The 23,693-nt window shown below is 46.9% G+C and overlaps 1 protein-coding gene across 1 annotated transcript; it reads left to right on the top strand.

Annotated features, from left to right (window-relative positions):
• The first annotated feature begins 325 nt into the window (after positions 1 to 325).
• Positions 326 to 15,104, top strand: SMU1 (SMU1 DNA replication regulator and spliceosomal factor). Its single transcript, XM_054397413.1, has 12 exons — positions 326 to 393; positions 1,075 to 1,285; positions 1,394 to 1,546; positions 2,664 to 2,774; positions 3,338 to 3,466; positions 4,844 to 4,963; positions 5,292 to 5,408; positions 5,585 to 5,712; positions 9,725 to 9,851; positions 11,583 to 11,750; positions 13,265 to 13,417; positions 14,413 to 15,104. The coding sequence occupies exons 1-12, from the start codon at positions 368 to 370 to the stop codon at positions 14,509 to 14,511; spliced, it is 1,542 nt and encodes a 513-aa protein (XP_054253388.1). The 5' UTR covers positions 326 to 367; the 3' UTR covers positions 14,512 to 15,104.
• Positions 15,105 to 23,693: the final 8,589 nt, after the last annotated feature.

Genomic DNA, 23,693 nt, shown 5'->3' with positions numbered 1-23,693 from the left:
GCTTGGTGAGCACCGAAAAGGACAGTGAGACTGCTGGGGCTGCCGAGGACGGGCCCTGACTCCCTGGCCAGCGGGGCACCAGCCAGGCCCTGCTCGGCGCTGAGACGGGCCCGGCCCCGGGCCCAGGCCCCAGCACCTCTCCTCCACCGCCCATTGCAGTTAACCCCAGTCACCGCCACGGGGCGCACGACACCGTCCTCACCGCCCGCTATGTGACGTTACCTTACGTCAGGCGTCAGGGGGCGGTGCCGGGCGGCGTGGCGCGGCGCGGGTCGGAAGCGGCGGAGCGCGGGGCCGGAAGTGGTTATCTAGAGGCGGCGGAGGGAGCGGAGGGAGCTTCCGTTTGCAGTAGCGGCCGCGGGTCAAGATGTCGATCGAAATCGAGTCCTCCGAGTACGTCTGGCGGTAGCTAGAAGGGGTGGCGGTGCCCGGGAGTGGTGGGGTGGTGACGGGGGACCATGAAGCCGGGCCGAGGCAGGAGCTCCTGCGGGTTGGGAGGTGGGGTGTGTGTGCGTGTGAGGCCTGTGCCTGAGATGATCGGGGGACGTAGGCTTGGGGCTCAGGGGTCTGTGTGTGTGAGGCCTGTGTTTGAGATGATCGGGGGACGTAGGCTTGGGGCTCAGGGCTGTGTGTGTGTGAGGCCTGTGCCTGAGATGATCGAGGGACGTAGGCTTGGGGCTCGGGGGTGTGTGAGGCCTGTGTTTGAGATGATCGAGGGACGCAGGCTTGGGGCTCAGGGGTCTGTGTGTGTGAGGCCTGTGCCTGAGATGATCGAGGGACGCAGGCTTAAGGCTCGGGGGTGTGTGAGGCCTGTGCCTGAGATGATCGGGGGACGTAGGCTTGGGGCTCGGGGGTGTGTGAGGCCTGTGTTTGAGATGATCGGGGGACATAGGCTTGGGGCTCAGGGGGGTGTGTGTGTGAGGCCTCTGCCTGAGATGATCGAGGGACGTGAGGGCAGTCGAGGTGGCCGGTCCACCATGGCTGGGCCGTGGGACGGGAGAGAGGGGGCTGCTGCAGCTGGGCAGGACCGTGGGGAAGGGCTGTTTCCCTGACTTTGTTTTGTGCTCCTTGCAGCGTGATCCGGCTGATCATGCAATACTTAAAGGAGAACAGTCTCCACAGAGCTCTTGCCACCCTTCAGGAGGAAACGACTGTGTCGCTCAATACTGTGGACAGTATAGAGAGTTTTGTGGCAGACATAAACAGCGGGCACTGGGATACGGTGCTGCAAGCCATACAGTCGCTGAAGCTGCCTGACAAGACCCTCATTGATCTCTATGAGCAGGTGAGTGAGTGCCAGCTGTTGATGGCCTTTCCTGATCTGGGTGGAAGCTCCTCCTCTAATGTTTTCCACTTGCTCTTTGCTGATGCAGATATTTGTCTCTTGATGCAGGTTGTGTTGGAGTTGATTGAACTCCGGGAACTTGGTGCTGCCAGGTCTCTTCTGAGACAAACAGACCCCATGATCATGCTCAAACAAACTCAGCCAGAGCGGTACATTCATCTTGAAAACCTTCTGGCCAGATCTTACTTTGATCCTCGTGAGGTATGTAGCACTTCAGTTCCTAGAGACCTCACAGTTGCAGTCCTGCAGGACCCATGCCACTGCTCAGAGGTGCTGATAGCTTAATGTTTTCCCATTTGGGAGTGAGAACGTGTAGCTTCACCCTTTGATGGCTTTTACATTTGTGTCGGTGTGAGCTGAAATTCCCCCCCCACCGACAATAACCAGGCTAGCCCAGTCTGGAAGCAAATGAAGGCTGTATTTACAAGCAGATGAAATGCAATGAATATGTACAAATACACAAAATTCACAACACTTACAAATATATACAATCAGCAGAAAAACACAACCGATCTCCCTTTGCTTCCCCCCCAAGGGGACCCTCCCAAAGGGGCCTCCCTCTCCCAGGAGCTTCCCCCCCAGACCCCCCTATCTATCCAATGGAAGTGTTTAGAACAATCGTTATTTTGCTTTCTTACACCCAATAGTGACTTATTTACATTCTTTCACTTTCTCTGTTCTGAACTTTGCAAGGAAAAATTAAAAAGACAGTTTCAAACCATCACAACATTGTTTAAGTGTTTCAGCACTTGGGTCATGAGACAGCTGAGCAGTGGTTCTGAAATATACTGCTGGTGGGAGTTGGGAGATTTAGCTAATGGCTTACATTTTCCATTCTGAGAGTGAGAACATGCAGTTTCACACTGATGATTTCACATTGTTTGATTAAGTGAGAAGTAGCACTTGGATCATGAGGCAACTGTGCAGTGAATCTGAAATAAACATTCAGGTGGGAGTTGGGGGATTTAGACTTGTATCCTGCCACAGGATCAGTGGTACATCACAGGAGCAGTGGCATATCAGTGCCTTGCTTTTCCTGTTGTACATATCCAGAAGAAAATGCAGTATTGTATGTATTATATATTATCTATACAGTACATAAGTGTTGTATAATAACAAGCTATTATTCCTGATTATGTCAGCCTGACACTTTTTAGTGAAAGCATATCCCAGGTCTTCCAGGGGTTGGTGTTAAGGGGAAAAGCCGCTTTAAAAAAGGGCCTAATAGAAAGCTAATGTGTAAGGGGCTTCAGTTCAGAGCAGGGAATATTTTTATGGCAAATAGTTTAGAAGACTCACTTCATTAACTTCTCCCTAGGCATACCCAGATGGAAGCAGCAAGGAGAAGCGGAGAGCTGCTATTGCACAGGCTCTAGCTGGAGAAGTCAGTGTGGTACCTCCATCTCGTCTCATGGCATTGCTGGGGCAGGTAATTACTGAAAAATCATCAGCTTCTGTAGATATTTACCATGTAAACTAACCACAATGTACTGGGTTCTCCCAGTCCTGTAAAAGTAAAGCTGGGAAGGGGAAGAAGTGAGTGAGTTGGCTGGCTGGGTTTAAACCCACACCTCACAGAATAAATACTCAGCAGACAGGAGAAAAAAAAAGTATTTTCAAAGTGCATACTAATACATTGCTGCACTTAGAGCTCTTTTTTGCTGCTCAGAATGTGTTCACTGATACTCTATGTGGACAGTGTTTTGTGTATTTTGCTGTTTTTTGGTCTTTCACCTCACTTTTTGAGCTTGTGAGTATGCTGTGCCCTGTGACTGAAGGCAGCTCCCTGCTGAAGGGGTTGTATAAGGTTCTGTCTTTTGAATGATGTTCCCTCAACACCTTCCAAGTAAACTTGTGGAATTTAAGTGTCATTTTCACTTACAAATTACAAGGGTACAAGAACCTGTTGTGATATTGTGTTAATTAGCAAGTTTTGATGAGGAACACATGTTAACTCATACCTAATGATTCTTTTTTTCACCTCCTCAAAAGGCACTGAAGTGGCAGCAGCATCAGGGCCTGCTTCCTCCTGGTATGACAATTGACTTGTTCAGAGGCAAAGCAGCTGTGAAAGATGTAGAAGAAGAAAAGTTCCCCACACAGCTGAGCAGACATATTAAGGTGATGTTACATTTGCTTTTATGTGTCTTATTGCTGCTGCTTCCTTCCTGTGCTTTACCTTAAGAGACAAGAGTAAACCTGAATTTTTCTGGTCCCTTTTTTGCCTGTGTCATTGCCACCTCTATCCCCCCTGCTATCTCTTACCCCCCCCACCCCACCTCTATTCCCTTCTCTTTTCCTTCTTCCTTCCCCATGCATGATTTCATCAGGAGACTTCTGATGATTGTGTGAAATGAGGCCCCTTAACAAGACTGGGTGCTTGTGGTATTTGTGAATATGGTAAATGTATTAATTATTTGACTTCACAGTTCAGAATCCTTGAGTTTTCAGAGTGGTTTGCTTAGTCCCCTTCTTTATTTTTGCAAGGAGACACTCTTGTCTTAAACTCCTGTGCATGCATATTAGCTTCTGTGAGCCACAGATCAGATTTGCTCATGAGCCAGGTCTGCTGATAGATCAATATCTCCTTTTTAAAGATTTTTATCATAGAGATTCCAAAAGAGAAAGAAAGCTGTGCTGCAAGGAAATAGCTGCCCTGCAGCACACAATGTGGAGCAGGCAGTTTCCCCCTATGAAAGCTTTTCAGCTTCACCAGGCAGATTTCTGTGCAGTGAGAAGTGCCAGTTCACTGTAGAAGCTGTACTGGTTGTCACAACAGGCAGAAGATGATGGCTTTCAAAAGTCATGAGTTGGAGCTTGTGAAATCCGTTTGTGGTGTTCACTAGCAGCTCAAATGCTTCAGTAGAATTTGGTTTGGTTTCCAGTACTGAGCTTGGATTTTCATGTTGATCACTGAAAATGTTTTTATGTAGTCAGCTGTCATGGTCACTTGTATTTAAAGATTTTAACTGAAAAAAAAAAAAACCAAAACAAAACAAACCCCAAAGCAACAAACCCAAACGTTCTGCTTGAAAATTTCACTAAAATAAAATGTTATCCCAGGTGAAACAACTTCTACCACTTCAGAAATTCTTGAAGTCCGACAGCTATGTGTGCTGGGTACTTGAAAGCTGTTTGTTAGCGTGCATAGTTCCCTGCAAACAAAAAAAATAACAAACCAAAAAACAGGAAATGAGGCAGCCCAGCTGCTGCTGTCAGCAGGGAATGTTTGGTGTCAGTTTCACAGATAAAAGGAGAAGAAAGAAAATGGAGATTTTAGTTTCACAGAAAAAAAGGAGGTAATTTTTGTTTGTCCTTGAAGCGCTAGTACGTAGGTATGGTCAGGTTTTTTTAATACCTTCACATCCAATTTGTGAATGCATGCCTCTAGAATAAATTCTGTGGATTTCCCTCTGAAATGAGAGTACAGTTTTGTTTCAGTGAGTTGTGTCTTTTAAATTGCTCATTAATCTTAATTTACATTCCCCTCTAAAACAGTTTGGGCAGAAGTCCCATGTGGAGTGTGCTCGATTTTCCCCAGATGGGCAGTACCTGGTCACTGGCTCTGTTGATGGCTTCATTGAAGTCTGGAACTTCACTACTGGAAAAATCAGGAAGGTAAATGGTGCCTCATGTGATAGTTCATGGGCCAGAGCTTTATTCTTTGAGACTATACTTTATTTTCATTTCTTGGGGAATGTCATTCTGAAAAGAATGTCTGCTCTGATATCAGTCTGGGTTTAATTGTCTGGTTTCTCACAGACTGCCCCTTTAGCCTTTCTGGATCATTGTTACCTCCAAAATGGTGAGGTGATCCCTGTTACAAGGTCTGCTTGATGGTAAAATCTAAGTGAGGTTAAAACTGCCAGTACTTCTGCACTTTGCCTTAAAATGTGTTTCCTTGAATTCATTGTTTTGACTGGTTGATCTTTTTGCTCTCATTTAGGATCTGAAGTACCAGGCACAAGATAATTTTATGATGATGGATGATGCAGTGCTGTGCATGTGCTTCAGCAGAGATACAGAAATGCTAGCGACTGGAGCCCAGGATGGAAAGATCAAGGTACAAAAGGCAGCGACCACAAAGATACACTTGCGATAGCAGCGATGTTGCAATTGCATCCAAAACAAATGAGGGTTAGGGTGGCTCACAGATAGACACAATGTTGACGCTGTTTAAGCTCCCCTGATCTCGTAACACAGTAATCACCTCTGCTTCATTCTCCATTTCCTCTCCAGGTGTGGAAAATCCAGAGCGGTCAGTGCCTGAGGAGGTTTGAAAGAGCACACAGTAAAGGTGTTACATGCCTCAGTTTCTCTAAAGACAGCAGCCAAATTCTCAGTGCTTCTTTTGATCAGACAATCAGGTAAATAAAGTGAGATTGTGTGAGCTACAGTGCAGGGGGAAACAGAATTTCAGGTTAAGCAGTTAGACTTTTGAAATGGGATTTGATACTTTTGCATTGAGTTTTAGTACTATAATAGGAGAGCACAACTACTGAGGACTGGGAGGGGAACAGATTGAAAGTCTGACTTTGCACCTTGCTTAGTTTAGTATGGGATGAGGACCAAGTGCTTCCTCTGCTCTGCTGGCATTTACACTGGCCATGAGAGTAGTTGGGTCCATCCATTTTATTTTCCCTGTGAAGCAGTGTCATGGGCTTTTTTCCCACTTGACCTAAAGAATTCCTCTGAGAGCAGCTTTAAGTGTTTTAGTGCATCTTTGTTGCTTCCTTCTGATGGTTTCTGAATAGAGCAGAAGCTCCCTCAATGGGCAGTGCTCATGGCTGTGCTGTGAGCTGTGTGAGGAGATAAGGTACATCCCTGCACATTCTGGGACAATCACTTTCATCGTGTTGGTGCTCCCAGTCTAAATCATGGATTGCCAGCCCTTATCCTAAAAGGCTTCTTGTCCCACCTGATGCCCTGAATCCATCTCTGTAATCCCAGATACACACCTATACTTCCTTACTCCCTTGAGAGTGGGAACAAGAGAAAGAAAGACCCAAAGAAAATGTTCTTTGGGCATCTGTTCTTCCCAGCAGGCTGGCATGGAGTACTAGAGATCCAGCTCTGAGAACCAGCCAGGCCATTTGGCCACTGAGAGCTTCTAGAGCAGGAGTTGCAGTTTGTACCTGTGGCAGTGCAGCCCTTCCTGTGCTTTCAGGGTGCTGTTTTTTTGATGCCAGTATCTCTTCAGATGTACATGGTGTGGAAGGGAAGGCTGGGGGCTGGGCCTGATCAGCCCAGAAATAAAAAGGCTGAGAAGGAAGCTGGTTGCCAGAGGTGGTTGTAGGTAAAACATTGTTAGACCATTCTCAAGGCTCCTACAAGGGACGACCTCCAGAAAGTGAAATTCTGATTGTGTGTAAGGAAAAACTGCTTTTATTTTTTTTTTCCCTTGAGAAGGAAGCAGTGCTTGCACAATGCTGAGACAATTGGGTCAGGCTAGGGCCAGAACCCTTACAAACTTTCCAAGTTAAATTAAACTAGAGTGACTTAAAAGTTGTTTTGAGAAAGAGCAGTAGAAAAGAGGTCTTCTGAGGTCTTTTCCAGCCCAAGCTACCCTGTGTTTTGGAATCTGTTAGACAAAATTCACATGGCCAGATGGTTTACAAATTTTTGCTGGCAGGAGGGGGGAAAAAAACCCAAATTATTTCAGGGATGAAAAAGAGCCATAGACACAGGATCATTTTTCTTTTCATTCCCAAAAGATAATTTCTCCAACCTGTCTCTGGAGTTGTGCTTCTGGGCATTGGAATTTTTTCCGTTTCTCAATGCAAACCATCCCTTGCTGTGTAGCACTAGCACTGTGTAGGGATATGAGCATGTTGGTTTGATTTTTTTTTTTTTTTTTTAATTTTTTTTAAACCCATCTGTATGGTTCCATTTCCCAATGTCCGTGGCATTCATTTTGGGCAGTGAAACTGTCCATGATGTTGAAGGCCCACGAGCTGAGATCTTGGGAACCCAGGAATGGAAGTTGAATATTTGTACAAACTTGAGAGTTGCTTTGGTGCACAGCCCCAGTTAGTGTAGTTTAGCAAGTTGGGAGGATGTCAGCTCAGTTGGATATGAGGTCTTTCTGCAGAAAAACCAAGGAAGTACATCCCTCTTAAAGTGGTTGGGCTAAAACTGAGCAAACTTGGTGTTGCCTGACACTTCCCATGTGCTAAGACTTAGATGCTGTCAAGAACTAGGGCTGAGCTGGTCACTAAATGAATGACAGAGGTTCTCTGTGAACCCCAGTCCCTTCCCAAAGGGAGGAGAAAGGGAATAGGGGAGGGAGACCTACAGGTTGGAAAAGAAAACTAAACTAGCTTTAGTGGAGATACTAACAATAAAATGAAATATAAACAGGTATATACAAACCAATATGGAACCCAAACTCCCATGGCAATTAGTCATTGTCACCACTGATACTGTGGGCAGGCACTGGAGACATCCCAGACTGTACTTACTGGGAAATGGGAACCAGATTCAGGAGCTGGATTCTGGAACTGGATTTGGGAACACATGATTTGGAGTGAAAGGCCAAACAGATAGAGTCCTTCTCAGAGACCCTGGTGATCCCTCAGGAATGGAATCCCTTGTTGGTCAGTGGAGGGTCAGCTGTCCTGTGTGGCCTCATACTTTCTGCACCCCAACATGGCACACAGGATTTAGCAATGTTTGGTCTGCAGCCCAGCCCTTGGCTCACTGCTAGAGGCAGGCCCTGGCTGTGCAGACATGCTGTGAACTTCAGAAAGTGCCCCCACTGAGCTAAGTCACATCCTAGAACAGAATTAGCTCTGGTCTAACTCAGACCAGGACATGTTCATGCAGTTACTGCAGCTTACCTGGTGTGCTCTGATCCTATTTAGTGTCTTGATAGCGAGTGGAATTTTCTCACTGCTGGCCACGAAGCTCTCCTGTTGCTCTAGAGGCACTTTTGCTGTGTTTCAAAGCTGCTTAGGTCAGTTTTGTGTAGTTCACAGTTGTCTTCCTTGTTTGGGTTTATTCTTACTTATTTTAATAATAATCATCCCTTTAACTTTTTTTGACTAGAAGGAATACAGCAATTAGATCCTCCTGAACTTCTCAGGGCTGAGCATACTCAATCCTCTCAGCCCCTCCTCATGCACTGTTTGGTCCAGCCCAGTGGGCTATCTTAGTGGGGCTCAAAACTGGAAGATGCCAAGCAGGGAGGAACTTTGATCTGCAGACTCTGCCTCTCCTAATGCATCTGGTGTGTGGCTGGGTTTCTGCAACACCACAGCACACTGCTGGCTTTCACTCCGTTCTCCTCAAGGGCTGGAAGTCCCCTGCTGCAGACCTCCTCTGCAGCAAGTCAGCCCCCAGCTGATCCTAATGCTTGGGGTGGTTCTGCAGCCATCTGTTCTCAACATCATGAGGTTTCTCTCCATCCATCTCTCTGATTTGTCAAGGTTTCCTAGTTCCACATCTGACTTTTTCAAAGAAATGCAGGGCGTGTGAGGTCAGTGGTGGATCAGATTGAGCCTGTGCTTGATGACTGTGCTTTGTGTTCAGTTGAATGGGACCGAGTGTCTCTGGTTGGACTTGATCTTAGAGGTCTTTGCCAACAGTGGTGATTCTGTAGGATTATGTCACACGTTGAAGAGGCTCCTCCTGCCTGTAAAACCCAGTGGTACTAATGGCACAGCTTTAAATGAAGAAAAGTGTGGATCTGGAGGCAACTGCAGAATGAAAAGGCACCACAAAACGTGAATGGGAGATGTCTAAATATTGATATCTGTGAACTAATAGCATAGTTATTTTAATTGGGTGTCAAACTGAGGACAGCAAGCTTCGGAAGGAATAAGGAATTCCATTCAGAAATTCCTGCTTGAAAACTGTTTGTGTAGCCAGCAGGTACTACAGTGTAAAGCTTACCAGTACCATTTCCTTTTAGGTGACTGAGTAGAGTTGCACAGTAAGAGGCAGTGGCCACAAACCTGCAAGAGAGGAAAACAATTCTGTCTGGGTGTAAGGAAAGAATTTTCCTTAACTCAATTGTACAAGGCCTTGGTTGAGGCTCTGAGCAAGCTGGAAGTTGAGGAGTTGTGTTGGGCTAGGGACTTCCAAACTTTCTGCAATTTTTGTGTCATCAGCTTTGTAGTTTTCCCCCTTTTCAGTCCTCTCTTCTGATATGTAGAGTGTTGTCTTACACAGAGGTCCCTGAGGCTGAAGGTCAGTGGTGTTCCCCCACCTTTTCACAGGGGGGGACATGATCTCTGTGATGAAAAGAGCTTGTAAGAAAGATTTTTTGGTGGTGTTGTTACCTATCAGAGGTGTCTCACAATTAACATAGGGTGGGGCCAGAAGGTGCTTGAGGCTGTCTCGGCTGCCCACTCAGTTGTCACTTCTCTTGTGTGACAGGATCCATGGTTTAAAATCTGGGAAGACTCTGAAGGAATTCCGTGGTCATTCTTCCTTTGTCAACGAGGCTACTTTCACCCAGGATGGCCACTACATTATCAGTGCCTCCTCTGATGGCACAGTGAAGGTAAGACACAGCACTGACCCTTTGTAAGTCACACATCCAGGCTCCTTGCATCTTGTCCCTGATGTGTTACAACTGCTGCAGTCGCTGGGGAGGGACTTGGGGTCGTCTGCTGTAATAAATCTTTCTGCTTGTGGCCTTTCCTGTGGATTGGTGGCAAGGAGAGCTGGTTTCATGCTGTGCTTGCAAACTGCTGCAGTTGCTACTGTGTTTATGAAAGGAGGACGTAAGTGCAGGACCTAACTTGCCTGTTCTTGCTTTCTCCTAGCAACACAATTGACTGTGACCTGGTTTAAACTGTAACTGTGTGGTTAAAGTTAGGCATGGGAACTGAAGGGTTCCATGTAGCTACACCTTGGCTTGAAGGTGTAAATTCATTCCTGTTAATAGTTTATTTTACAGGCACAGAGCTCAACCTGGAGTGATTTGCCCTTCCAGTAGGCATGAACCATTTCTGAACAGGTCAAATATTTCTGTAGTGCCCAGCAACTCTTCTGACTGCAGCACAGGTGTCACCTTAAGCTCTCTTGAAAATCCCAGACACTTCTTGTGCCTTTCACTCTGACTTTCCCTAAAATAAACCAGAAATAAGCCAGAACGTGGGGATTCCCTTGTCTGAAATAAAGTTATTATCTGGCTTGCTGTGTGGGACGCCCCTTTATTGGTGCTTTGGGAGTCCCTGGCCATATAAGCTAATCTAGCATTAATGAAACTGACTGTAGAAGTGAAAGGTTTTACTTCTAGTCTCAGCAAAGAGGGGAACTACTCTGTCTAGTAGTTCAGAGGACTAAAGCATTGTTGTGTACAGGGCATTGCTGGCTAACAGTAAGTAAATAAATGAGTATAGAAACAGCTATATTAATTAAGTAAGGCACTGATGCAGGGGTGGGGAGTGGCTAAACCAACCTAGTTTATAGATGTGACCTAGGAGGGTGATGGTTTTGGTTTGTTTTTTTTTTTTTTTTTTTTCATATTTTATAGAATCACAGATTGGTTTAGGTTGGAAGGGACCTTAAAGATCATCTAGTTCCAACCCCACTGCCATGGGCAGGAACATCTCCTGCCCAGGTTGCTCAAAGCCCCATCCAACCTGGCCTTGAACACTTCCATGCTTGAAGCCTCCACAAATTCCCTGTTACTTCAGACTTGCACCCTTTGCTAGGCTGCCCCAGCACAGAAAGGTGGCATCTCTAATTTTGGTTGTACTGGTGAGAAAGACAGCAAAAATATTCCACAGATGGCCAGGTTTCACTTTGATTTTAAGTACTGACCAAGCAGTTCTAAATGGCTACAACAGCCTGGAGCAGCTCTAAGCTGGGATGCTCATCCCACTGGTGTCAGTGAGACTTTGCTTCTTCAGCAGTTTTCGTGCCAGTCTTGTGTAAGAAGTTTCACATGCAGGGGCTGCAGGTGTATCACAGCTAGAAGCTAAACCCAGAAACCCAGTCTGGACTCCCCCCTCAGGGAACCCAGCTGAATATGGGTAGTGCAAATTTCACTTCTAGTTCAGCTCTGGTGAAATGGGTCGTGCTGTCCACACTTCAAAAAAACAGATGTGAAAATTTATTTTTCCTTCCATTTGCTTTAAACTACAATTTTTGGAATTAATATTTCCCTTCAGAAGCCTTAAAAAAAACAAAACAAAACAAAAAACAGAATACTGCATTCTGAAAGATCTCTTTTGGTTTTTTTTCCAATCTAATTGTTTTTTTACAATTTTTTTTTTCATACTAGGTTTGGAATGTGAAGACAACAGAATGCTCAAACACCTTCAAGTCTCTTGGCAGCACTGCTGGGACAGACATTACTGTGAACAGTGTCATTCTGCTGCCCAAAAACCCAGAGCACTTCGTGGTTTGCAACAGATCCAACACTGTGGTCATTATGAACATGCAAGGACAGGTGAGCCTGGCCCTGCTGCTCTCAAATGTCCCTCAAGTCTGCATTTTAGGAACGACAACACCCAGTTAATAACAGAATCACAGATTGCATTGGGTTGGAAGGGACCCTCAAAGGTCACCTTGTCCAAACCCCATGCAGTCAGCAGGGACACCTGCCAAACTAGATCAGACTGCCCAGGGACACATCAAGGTTGATCTTGAATGTTTCCAGAGGCAGGGCCTCAACTATATCCCTGGGAAACATGTTCCAGTGTTTCACCATTCTGGTTGTAAAGACCTTCCTTCTTATGTCCAGCCTAAGTCTACCCTGCTCCAGTTTCAAACCATTGCCCATTGTGCTATTGCTGCAAGCCCTTCTAAACAGTCCCTCTCCAGCCTTCCTGTAGGTCCCCTTCAGTGCAGCTATAAGATCTCCATGGAGCCTTCTCTTCTCCAGGCTCAACAGCCCCAACTCTCATCCTGTCCCCATAGGAGAGGTGCTGCAGCTCTCTGATCATCTTTGTGGCCTCCCCTAGATCCACTCCATCAGGTCCATGTCTCTCTTGTGTTGTGCACCCCAGGGGCAGTCTCACCAGAGCAGATTGGCAGAATCACCTCTCTTGACCTGCTGGTCACACTTCTTTTGATGCAGCCCAGGATGCCATTTGCCTTCTGTTGGCTCCTGTCCAGCTTCTCATCTACCAGCAGCAACCTCATGTCCTTTTCTGCAGGGCTGCTCTCAATTTCATCATCCCCCAGCCTGTGCTGGTATCAAGGGTGGTCCTGAGCTAGGTGCAGGCCCTTGTAATGTGCCATGTTGAACCTCATGAGAGTCTCCTCAGTCCACCTCAACCAGCCTGTCCTGATCCCTCTGGATGGCATCCTGTCCTTCAGTCTTATCAGCTGCTGCACTCAGCTTGGTCTTGTCAGCTGAGGGTGCCTCAGTCTCACTGTCTGTAGCACTGGTGAAGATACTGAACAGCACTGGTGCCAGTACTGACCCTTGAGGGACATCTCTTGTCACCCATCTCCATCTGGGCATGGAGCTGTTGACCACTACCCCTTGGATGTGACCATACAGCCAATTTCTTCAGCCCATCCATTAAATCCATATCTCTCCAGCTTAGAGGGAAGGATGTTGTGGGGGACTGTGTCAAAGGCTTTACAGAAGTCCAGGTAGATGACATCTGTTGGTCTTGCTTTGTCCACTGAAGCAGAACAGCCACAAGGTTGGTCAGGCAGGACTTGCCCTTGGTGAAGCCATGCTGGCTGTCTCAAATTCACCTCCCTGTCCTCCCTGTGCTTTAGTATAGCTTCTAGGAGGATAACCTGGCCTTGGGTTAAGCCTGGTTTCTCCAGCTGGCTTTCTCCAGTTGTTCTGTACAAAGCTTATAGAACCAGCTTGATTTGTAAACGTGGAGAGATCCTGTTTTCCAGACACACCTAGTGCTGCCTCAGTATCTTTGCCCTGAACATAGCAGTGATGTGCTGCAATTTAATCCTGCCAAATACATTTCTGGGGGCTTGTCTTGACAGATTGTAAGAAGCTTCAGCTCTGGTAAGAGAGAAGGAGGTGACTTCGTCTGCTGTGCCCTTTCGCCTCGTGGAGAGTGGATCTACTGTGTGGGTGAAGATTTTGTGCTCTATTGCTTCAGCACAGTGACTGGCAAGCTGGAGAGAACCCTGACAGTAAGTTCTGAGCTTTGGGCATTGGCAGAGTTGTAAGCACAAGGAGTCTTTCCAAGACCAAGCAGTATTTCCAAGGAATATTTCACCTCTGGCAGCAGCCATGCATTGGAAGCATTCCAGGACGCTTGGCTGTAGGATAAAAACCTTAAAGTCTTTAGGTTTTAATAGAACCACTTTGATTTAAAAACTTCAGAAGATGTTTACCCACCAAGCTAAGAGTGAATTGGTTCATGGATTCATAGAATGGTTTGGGTTGGAAGGGACCCTAAAGATCATCCAGTTCCAACCCCTCATGCTGTGGGCAGGGATACCTGTCACTAGCCCAGATTGCTGCAGGCCTCATCCAGCCTGGCCTTGACCCCCTGCAGGGAGGGGGCATCCACAGCCTCCCTGGGCAGCCTGTTCCAGTGTCTCACCACCCTCACTGTAAAGAATATCTTCCTTATGTCCAGTCTAAATCTTGCCCACTGCAGTCCATTCCCTTTTGTCTTGTTCAAACTAACCTTAGCTAGAACGTGTGGAAGGTGTCCCTGCCCATGGCAGCAGGGTTGGAACTAGATGATCTTTAAGGTCCCTTCCAACCCAAAACCAGTCTGTCAGTCTGTCTTTACCTGTGCTCCAGTTGGTGGAGAACAGAACTGTAGAGTTGTTGAGGTTGGAAGAGACCTCTGAGATCATCAGCTCCAACCATGCTGTGAGGTGTAAACTTGCTTAGGATTAAACTAAACAGTAATGTCCAAATGTCATGAGGACCACTAAGGTGCCCTGGATTTCAGGGGGTGTAAACTTTTCACTGAACCCTCCCTCACCCCACACAAAGTAACCATGTCACAAAAATGGTTTGGGGAGAGGCACGTCCCCCTGCTCTTGCTGCCTGCACAAAGCATGGCACACCTCACTCCAGCTGCCCTCTGGCTCTGGTTTAGAGAGACTGTTTAGCTTCACTCTGCTAAAGGAATAATCTCTTGATGCATCTTTCTGCTTGTGCTTCCTAGGTTCATGAGAAAGATGTGATTGGCATTGCTCATCACCCCCACCAGAACCTGATTGCCACCTACAGTGAAGATGGCCTCCTCAAGCTCTGGAAGCCATAGCTTGGCTTGACAAGGAGCCATGAAGCCTGCCTGTTGTTTGCAGGCTGTGTGTGTTTGTGCTTCTAGCAAGGTCTAAATGCACAGGGTGTGTGATATTTGCCCAATTTTCAGTTCAGTTTTCCAGAGAACGACGTTTTTACTTCTAAGGTTGAGGAAATTGATGCTTAAGTATTTTTTACCAAATTACCTGAAGCAACCTCACTGAGAGTGGGGTTTTTGTGTTTTCTGTTTCCTGAAGTCTGTACTCTTCCTACAGTGCTGATGAAATCTGAATGAGCTGGGAACTAGACACGCTTAGAAGTGGTTGCTGACTTCCTAGGATACAGTAACATGTGTGAGGTTTTTATTAAATGTGAGTTAATTATGTGGGATGGGAAAGCTGTCTTCTCCTCTCCACTGCTGAAAAACACAGCCACAGCCTTCCTGGGTTGCAGATGAGGCTGCTCTGTCCTCACCTTGAAGGCAGAGGCTTTTTTTCTAGTCCCCTGGGTTTTGCTGTGTTCAATTTTCACTATAATTTTCCCAATTACACACATTATGTAGGTGTCACACAGCTTCCTGGGAACAAAACTCGTTCTTCCCCATCTCCCAGCACTTCCTGCCTAAGGTGGCAGAGAGATTAATAATTGGGGATTTTTGTTGTATGTAGTTTTGGTTGGTTTGAGTTTTTGCTTCTTGGCTTTTTTTTTTTTTTAATTTCCTTTCCTTTATGTTTTACTTTATTTCCAGGCTAAAAGAAATCCTTACCTGGGCCTTCTTTCTGTAAGTGTAAGATGTCCTCAGACCAGCTTTAGCTGAAGCATGCTACAGGGGATCACAAATTTTTTTTAAAGCATGCAAAGGCTGGTTTATGTAGGCAGAGTTCCTCATGCTCTGATACTGCACAGGCTGCAGTTGTGGTGTTGCTTTGGTTTTCCTTTTCCCCCCCCCCCCCCCAGTTTTACTCCATATAGCTTCCTATATTCCCAAAAGCTTTAAATAATTATTTCTTAAGATTATTTTTTAAATTCCATATACCTGTGGACCTAGTTAAGGTAAACTTAGGCCACACACTGAGGGGTGGGGAGGGAAAAGAAGCTTTAAGGCTCTGTAGCTTGGAACAGATGGTGACTCCACTTGAGATCCTGGGCACTAGAATCTTACAAAGTTTGACTGTAGCTGTTTTGTAGGATGCAGCAAAAAAAACCAACCAACCAACCCCTAGATTTTTGTCTATAATGACAAGACAAATGCATGCAGATTTGAATCCACCACAATTTCCTGTCCTCATCTCTTGTAGAATGCTTTCCTGCCATGGTAATCTCTCAAAAGTTGTTTTTTTTTTTGTTTTCTTTTCTTTTCTTTTGACTCAATAAATTAGTTCTAATTTAAGTCACCTCCTGGTGGTTTTATTTCAGATGGAGGGCTTGATCCTAGTGTATTGGTTAGCAGCTGACCTCCTTCAGCACTTGATTGATCTGTGTTCATACTGCTCTAAGGAAACACAAGGGGGGGAAAAAAAACTTCACCTTACATTTCACAGAGCACTGATTGTTCACTACAAAGGTAGTGTTTAGTTCTGCTTTTAGCTGTAATGCTTTAATTCCTAAGTTGGTTTGTTGGTGGCTTTTTTTGCCTTTTTTTTTTATTTCCTCAGATATGGCAATAAAGTTTATGGTTTAGATGTGTATTAAAAATAATCATTTTTGCTGCCTGAAAAAGACACCAGTGTGTCAGAAGCATCTGACAGTCACACAGCTGAGAGGCTCCACAGGCAAAAAGGAGAAAAGCTTGGCAAAAAATTTTCTTAGTATTGCCCAAAACTGGTGGTTAATTTTGCCTTCACATCACACAGAGCTGCTCATCCTCGGTATCAACTGGGTCTTAGTGTAGCAAATACAAAAATGTCACAATCATGAATGCTTGTTTATAAAGGCTGAAATTACATTCTCTAGCTTAAAAAAAAAAAAATGGGAAAATCTGACATTTCTTACCCTTTTTTTTTTAATTTTATTTTGCCTCAAGTACCAAAAAAACCAAACCACCCTCATGCTTAGGAAAGGGCAGTGGTAAAACTTAAACCTCCTGGGCTGCAGCTGGGGTTTGTGAAGTAGCTGGCAGGAAAGTAGCAGTGATAGCCTTGAAAATGTTGATTTAATATGTATATATTCTTTTTAAACAACCTAAATTGTCATTTTTTTAACAATGTAAATGTTTAAATAATGTAATCTGGTAAGGACATCTCTCTCTGGAGAGTCAGCCAGGTGCTGTACCACTTAGCAGTATGCAAGGAAACAGCTAGAGCTTTAACTACTATTAAAAGAAAGCATTGCTCACCCATTGGGCCTTGTGTTGTTCCAGAGCTGTTTGGCTTGGAGAGGATGAGCTCCATCAGAGAGAGGAGCATGAAGTGCTTTGTGGGGTGGAGCACCATGTGGTGAAAGGCTCACAGATCAGTTTCTGAGCTGGGGATCAATTCCAGCCTTGCTTGGGTGGCATCAGCTGCCTCTTCACTGTGTGCTTCCCAGAGTGGATGTGGGAGAGCCACTGCTAGCTCAGCAAAACAGTCTGTGAGCCCAAGGTCCTGCACAGTTACAGAGGGGCTGGATGTAACTTTTTGATGTTACTGAGGTAACACTTTGTCCAAGGAGCTCGAGCCTGTGGATCCGAAGGGTAGTTCTCCTACTAGCTGGCTATGCAAAGAAAAATCAAACCTTCCCATGTTTATTCCATAAAACAACACCCCAGAAGCTGTCCCATGATGTTTATTACGCAGCTCTGACAAAAGGGTTCCCAGTGGTACACATTGAAGCCCATGATAAGCTTGTCCTCAAGGATGAGGAGCTTCTCCTGCTGCCTAGCTTCAATTCCAAAGTCTGATAATGCTCTGCTGAGACCATCCCTGAAGTGCTGGGGCCAGCTCTGGAGTCCTCAGTACAGATAGGGACCTGTGGGAGGAGGATACAGGAGGGCTGGAAGGGCTGAGAGAGTTGGGCTTGTTCAGCCTGGAGAAGAAAAGGCTCCAGGGAAACCTTCTGGTGGCCTTTCAGTACTTAAAGAGGCCTAAAAGAACACTGGGGACAGACTTCTGAGCAGAGCCTGTTGTGACAGAACAAGAGGTGATGGTTTGAAACTAAAAGAGGGAGATTCAGATTGGAGAGAAGGAAGAAATTTTGTATAGTGAAGGTGGTGAGTGCCTGTCCCAGGTTGCCCACAAAGGTGGGAGATGCCCCATCCCTGGCAACATTCTAGGCCAGGTTGTTTGGGCCTCTGAGCAGCCTGCTCTAGCTGCAGATGTCCCTGCTGACTGCAGTGGGGTTGGACAGGATGACCTTCAAAGGTCCCTTCCAACTTAAATCATTCTTTGATTCATAGTAAGATTTAGAGACAGCATCTGAAAAGTGAAGACTTGAAGTCAAAAGGAAAAGATCCTTGGTGATTGCCTCACAAAGCACCCAAATCCTCCTGAGGGCAGAGGGATTGGACAACTTCCATGGGTGCCTGCCAGCCCCTGTGGAGCTGTGATTCTGTGTGTTGCTGAGGGTTTTGAACCATGAGCTTGGGGGACAGGGCTTGCCTCTGATTTGATAACACCAATCATAAAAATCACTGTGTATCAGAGATTGGAAGGGACCTCCAGAGATCATCAGGTCCAAGCCCCTTGCCAGAGCAGCATCACTTAGGGTAGTCTGCACAGGAATGCATCCAGGTGGGTGTTGAAAGTCTCCAGAGAAGGAGACTCCACAACCCCCCTGGGCAGCCTGCTCCAGGGCTCTGTCACCCTCACTGGAAAGAAGTTTCTCCTCATGTTGGGCTGAAATCTTCTGTTCAAGTTTGAAGCCATTGTTCCTTGTCCTATCACTGTGAACCACCAAAAAGAGCCTGGCCCCCTCCACTTGACACCCACCCCTCAGATATTTACAGACATTGATCAGATCCCTTCTCAGCCTTCTCTTCTCCAGACTAAACAGCCCCAGGGCTCTCAGTCTCTCTTCACAGGGGAGATGCTCAAGTCCCCTAAGCATCCTCGTGGCTCTCTGTTGGACAGAACAATTAAGGCTGGGAAAGAGCTCCAATTTCAAGCCCAACTATTAACCTAACACTGCCAAGTCCACTCCTTAATCCTTAGTCCCTTGGAGCTATGTTTACACATTTTTTGAACACCTCCAGGGATGGTGACTCAGACACCTCCCTGGGCAGCCTGTTGCAATGCCTGACCACTCTTGCAGGAAAGAAGTCTTTCCTAATAACCAAACTGAACCTCCTCTGGTGCAACTTAAGGACATTTTTCTCTCATTCTGTCTCTTGTTACCTGGGAGAAAAGACCAACCCTCAGTTCACTTCAACCTCATTTCAGGGAGCTGTAGATGTTCAATCTGAAAGAAGATAAACTTGTTGCAGAGCTTTATAGGAAAGGTGATGCTCACAGTCAGTTATAAATGCTCTACAAGTACAGTTTTTCACACAATCACAGAATGTCAGGGGCTGGAAGGGACTTCAAAAGCTCATCCAGTCCAACCTTCCTGCCAGAGCAGGATCACCTAGAGCACGTCACACAGGAACACATCCAGGTGGGTCTTGGATATCTCCAGAGAGGGAGACTCCACAAACCCCCTAGGCAGCCTGTTCCAGTGTTCTGTCACCCTCACAGGGGAAATTTTTTCCTCATGTTTCCATGGAACTTCCTGTGCCTCAGCTTCCACCATTGCCCCTTGTGCTGGCATTGGGCATCACCCAGCAGAGCCTGGCTCCAGCCTCTGGGCACTCACCCTGCACATCTTTATCAACAGCAATGAGGTCACCCCTCAAGCTTCATTATCTTTGTGGCTCTGTGCTGGACTCTTTCAAGCAGTTCCCTGAGGACCTTCTTGAACTGAGGGGCCCAGACCTGGACACAATATTCCAGATGTGGACTCTTGACCTACTAACCACAGCCCTTCTAATCCACCCCAGGATGCCCTTGGCCTTCTTGGTCACCAGAGCACATTGCTGGCTCCTGGTCAACCTCCCATCCACCAGGACCCCCAGGTCCTTTTCCCCTTCACTGCTCTCCAGCAGGTCAGTCCCCAACCTACAGTGGTCCATGGGGTTGTTCTTTCCCAGGTGCAAGACTCTGTACTTGCCCTTGTTGAACTTCATTAAATTTCTCCCTGCCTAGCTCTCAGCCTGCCCAGGTCTCACTGAATGGCAGCACAACCCTCCTGTGTCAGCCACTCCACCCAGTTTGGTGTCCTCAGCAAACTTGCTGGCAGTGCTCTCATCCAGGTCATTGATGAATATATTGAGCAGTACTGGTCCCAGCACTGACCCCTGAGGCACTCACTAGATACAGGCCTCCAGCTAGACTCTGTCCCATTGACCACAACTCTCTGACTTCTTCCCTTCAACCAGTTCACATCCACCTCACTACCTGATCATCCAGACCTCAGTTTAGCTGCAAGGATTCTTCACAGCCCAGGGTCTGCATGGCTTTCAGAAGTCCTTCTGAAGCATGGTTACTCCACCTCCAGTTCCTCTTGATGTTGTGGGCTCCAGTGTGTTCACTGGGCAGCTGTAAATAACCTACACCCTTGGTGGATCATTGGCAAATTGTGAGAGGCAGGCTGAGCAAACCTGTGTCTGACGTCAGGGCAGAAGCAGAGGCTTTGATTTGGATCCTCAGGAGAAAGGAGTCTGAGCACTCCATTTAAGGGACAGGGTAGGAACCACGTGGGAATTCTTTGTCTTTCCATGGAGGAGAATGCTGCTGCAGGGAGCATAACAGTCCTACCTCTAACAGGTGCTGCTTGTGTTGTGAGACAGGGTGATAAAGCCCTCTTCAGCTCCTGTGTGTCCCTCAGCCTGTAAACCTGCTCCATGCGTGGGGACATGGATGGTGATGCCTCTGCTGGGTTGGGCAGGAAATGGCTTTTGCTTGCCTGGGAGCAGGCACATGCTGCTGCCAACAGGTTAAGTCTCTCTTCTCTTCCCAAGCTGGAAACTTTGTGAGCCAAATCAAAAGTGCTCCTTCAGGTTTTATTCAGAAAAATGACAAGAAATCTGAGGTTGGAAAGGTTGGAGACTCCACCACCTCCACAGGCAACCTCTGCCAGTGCTTGGTCACCCTCACAGTGGAAAAGTGCTTCCTGGTGATCGAAAGGCACCTCCTGTCTTTCAGTCTGTGCCCACTGCCTCTTGCCCTGGCACTGGGCACCACTGGAAAGAGTCTGGCTCCATCTTCTTTGCACTCTTCCTTATTATACATTGATGGGATCCCTCCTGAGACGTCTCCAGCTGGGCATCCCCAGCTCTGTCAGCCCTTCCTCATAGGAGAGATGCTCCAGTTTGTTCCACATCCCTGTGGGCTTTTGCTAGACTGCATGTCTGTGTCTTTTGTCCTGGGTAAGCCCAGGTTTGAGGTGAGCCTGACAGGCTTTTGGCTCTTTGGATCATTCTTCTTGCCCTTCTTGAAGACAGAAGTGACATTTGCTTTCTATCAGTCTTCAAGAACTTCCTCCAGTCACCACAAACAAGCAAAGATTATCAAGAGTGGCCTCACAGTGACACCTGCCAGCTCCCACAGCACTTGTGAGTGCATCATCAGGGCCCAGGGACTTGATGTATGCCCAGTTTGCCTGTCTTCCCTGACCACATCCTCTTCCACTATGGGTACCTCTTCTTTGCTCCAGCTTTTCCCTGGTCCCTCAGGTCTCTGGGACCTGAGATTCCTGAAGAACAGTGTTGTTGACAAGGCTGAGGCAAAGAAGCCATTCAACACCTCCAGCTTTCCCATGCCCTGTGTCTGGGCACAGCAGCTCATTCAGCAACAGACCCACATTTCCCCTTGCCTTTCCCACCTATGTACTTCCAGAAGCCTTTCTTGTTTTGGACATCCATGAGCAGATTCAACTCCAGCTGAGCTTTAGCTGCCCTAACTTCATCTCTGGATGCTTGGATGTGGGTGTGTTCCTCCCAGGTTACCTGTCCTTGCTTACACCCTCTGGATGCTTCCTTTTTGTGTTTGGGTTTGGCTGGCAGCTCCTTCTTCATCCACACAGACCTCCTGGCATTTTGGCCTGACATCCTGTTCACTGGGCTGGACTGCTCTTGGACAAGGAGGAGGTGATCTTTGACAGCTAACCAGATTTCTTGGGGCCCTCTTCTCTTTAGGGCCTCATCCCATGGGACAATTCCAAGCAGAAGTGACCAAAGTCTGCTCTTCTGGAGTCCAGCATTGAGGGCTTTTTATTCACTTTTCCTCCTTCCTCTCCAGGTCCTGAACTCCACCATCTCATGGTCACAGCATGCAAAGCACAGTCCCAAGCAGCCCTTTGCTGGTTTGAGGTCCAGCAGACCACTCCTTAGCTCCTCTATCACTTTGATCAGGAAGTTCCCATTGATGTGATCATGGAGTCTTCTGGATGATGTCCTGCTGTGTTGTCCTGCCAGCAAGATACCAGGGTGGTTGAAGATCTCCATTACTGGGCATTATAATAAGTGCTCACCTTACCTTCTAAAAAGCCCACAGAGCTTGGCATATCTTTGCCTGTGGTTTTGGAAAAGGATGGCTCCAATCAAACCTTGCTTCTCTTCTCAGTGTGCCATACTAATGCTCTAGGCACCAGTCAATCACAAGTGGAAGTAGGAAGATACCTTCCCAGATGAAGCTCCTAAATCATAGGGCATGTTCTGGAGAACAGGTCTTGTGAGGAGCAGCTGAGAAACTGGGGTGGTTTAGTCTGGAGAAGGCTGAGGAGAGACCTTCAGACCTTCTTGCTCTCTACAACTTCCTGAAAGGAGGTTGGAATGAGGTGGGGGATGATCTGTTCTCCCAGGTAACAAGTGATAGGACAAGAAGAATTGGCCTGGATTTGCACCACAGTAGGGTTTAGGTTGGCTTTCAGAAGAAACTTCTTCATTCAAAGGGTTCTCAAAAACTGAAACAGGGTCCTCAAGGAGGTGGTTGAATCCTCATCCCTGGAGGTGTTTCAGAGGGGCAGGAATGTGGTGCTGAGGGACATGGTTTAGCACCAGCCTTGGTAGAGTTAGAGGATGGTTAGACTCAATGATCTTCAAATTCCAACCCAAACCTTCTATGATTCTAAGTTGCTTGTTTGCTTGCTTGCCCTTGTGCTTGCCCCACTGCAAGCTTACAGCAGATTTGGGCTCACCAACTTCACCACCCTGGGCTGAGCAAGATTTTTCTGCCCTGTTGCTGGATTGCTGGTAGACAAAGCACAGGGAGGAGGACAGTTAGGGACCTGAAGTCTTGCAGGCAGAATCCAAAAAGAGAGCAGACTGTCAGATGAGTCTGTGGTGGGTGTTCTCAGCTTCACAGCAAACCTGCTAGATTTCTGGGGATAAAAACAAGTCCTACATGCCTGGGGCACAGCAGAAAGAAATCACTGGGCTGGGCTGTAAAGCTTGATGATAGAAATTTGGTGGTGATGAAACTGAGACGCTGGAAGCAACGGCAGACATCAGCTCAGGTTATGATAGGTTGGATTGCTAGGCTGGTAGCCATGGAAGCAGCTATTTTATGCTACTGTATCCTCAATCTCTACAGCTGTCCTTGCAGTTCATTCCCCAAAATGGGAAATTGTATCCCACACAGAGCAACAAGGAGTCAGAACGAGATCATCTGCTTTTTTCCCCAGTGGCACAGAGTATGCTTTGCTGCTTGCTGTAGCTGCCTGATATCCAGAGCGTCACAGAAGGAGAACCCTGGCTCTAAGGGCTGGGTCCTTGCTACCTCTTGCCTCATCTGCTGCTGCTTTTTGCTGAGGACTTGCTCTGCTGCTGCCTGGGACAGCTTTCCATGTCAGCCACCAGCTCATTTCAAAGCAGAATGCTAAGCTGGTGATGTTTCTGCTACTCTCCCTGCTTTCAGCAATGAGCAGCTCTGCTAAGGCTTCTGGAAGGTCCTGGTCAGCCTCTTTCCTGGAAGCTAGACCTGACCCATCCTCTAGACTGGCTCTGGTGTCATGAATGAAGCAGAACTGGCCACTGTGATCTTGAAGTCAAGAACAGACACATTACCTCAGCTGTGTTGATGCAGTTATGGGTGTGGTGAAAGGAAAACTAAAGTGGCCCTGGGGAACAAAAGTACCACAGGCTATGGAAGGCTTTTTTAATATGACACACAGACATTCGAAGCAAACCAAGGCCCTGTTGTCATCTCAAGGCACTGCACTCAGCTGTTTCCATCCTGTGGTTAAGGAAAG

The sequence above is a fragment of the Indicator indicator genome, chromosome Z (assembly GCF_027791375.1).
Source record: "Indicator indicator isolate 239-I01 chromosome Z, UM_Iind_1.1, whole genome shotgun sequence".
Classification (NCBI taxonomy): Eukaryota; Metazoa; Chordata; class Aves; order Piciformes; family Indicatoridae; genus Indicator; species Indicator indicator.
The sequence above is the reverse complement of the archived record's forward strand: the minus strand, read 5'-3'. Positions and strand labels throughout refer to the sequence as shown.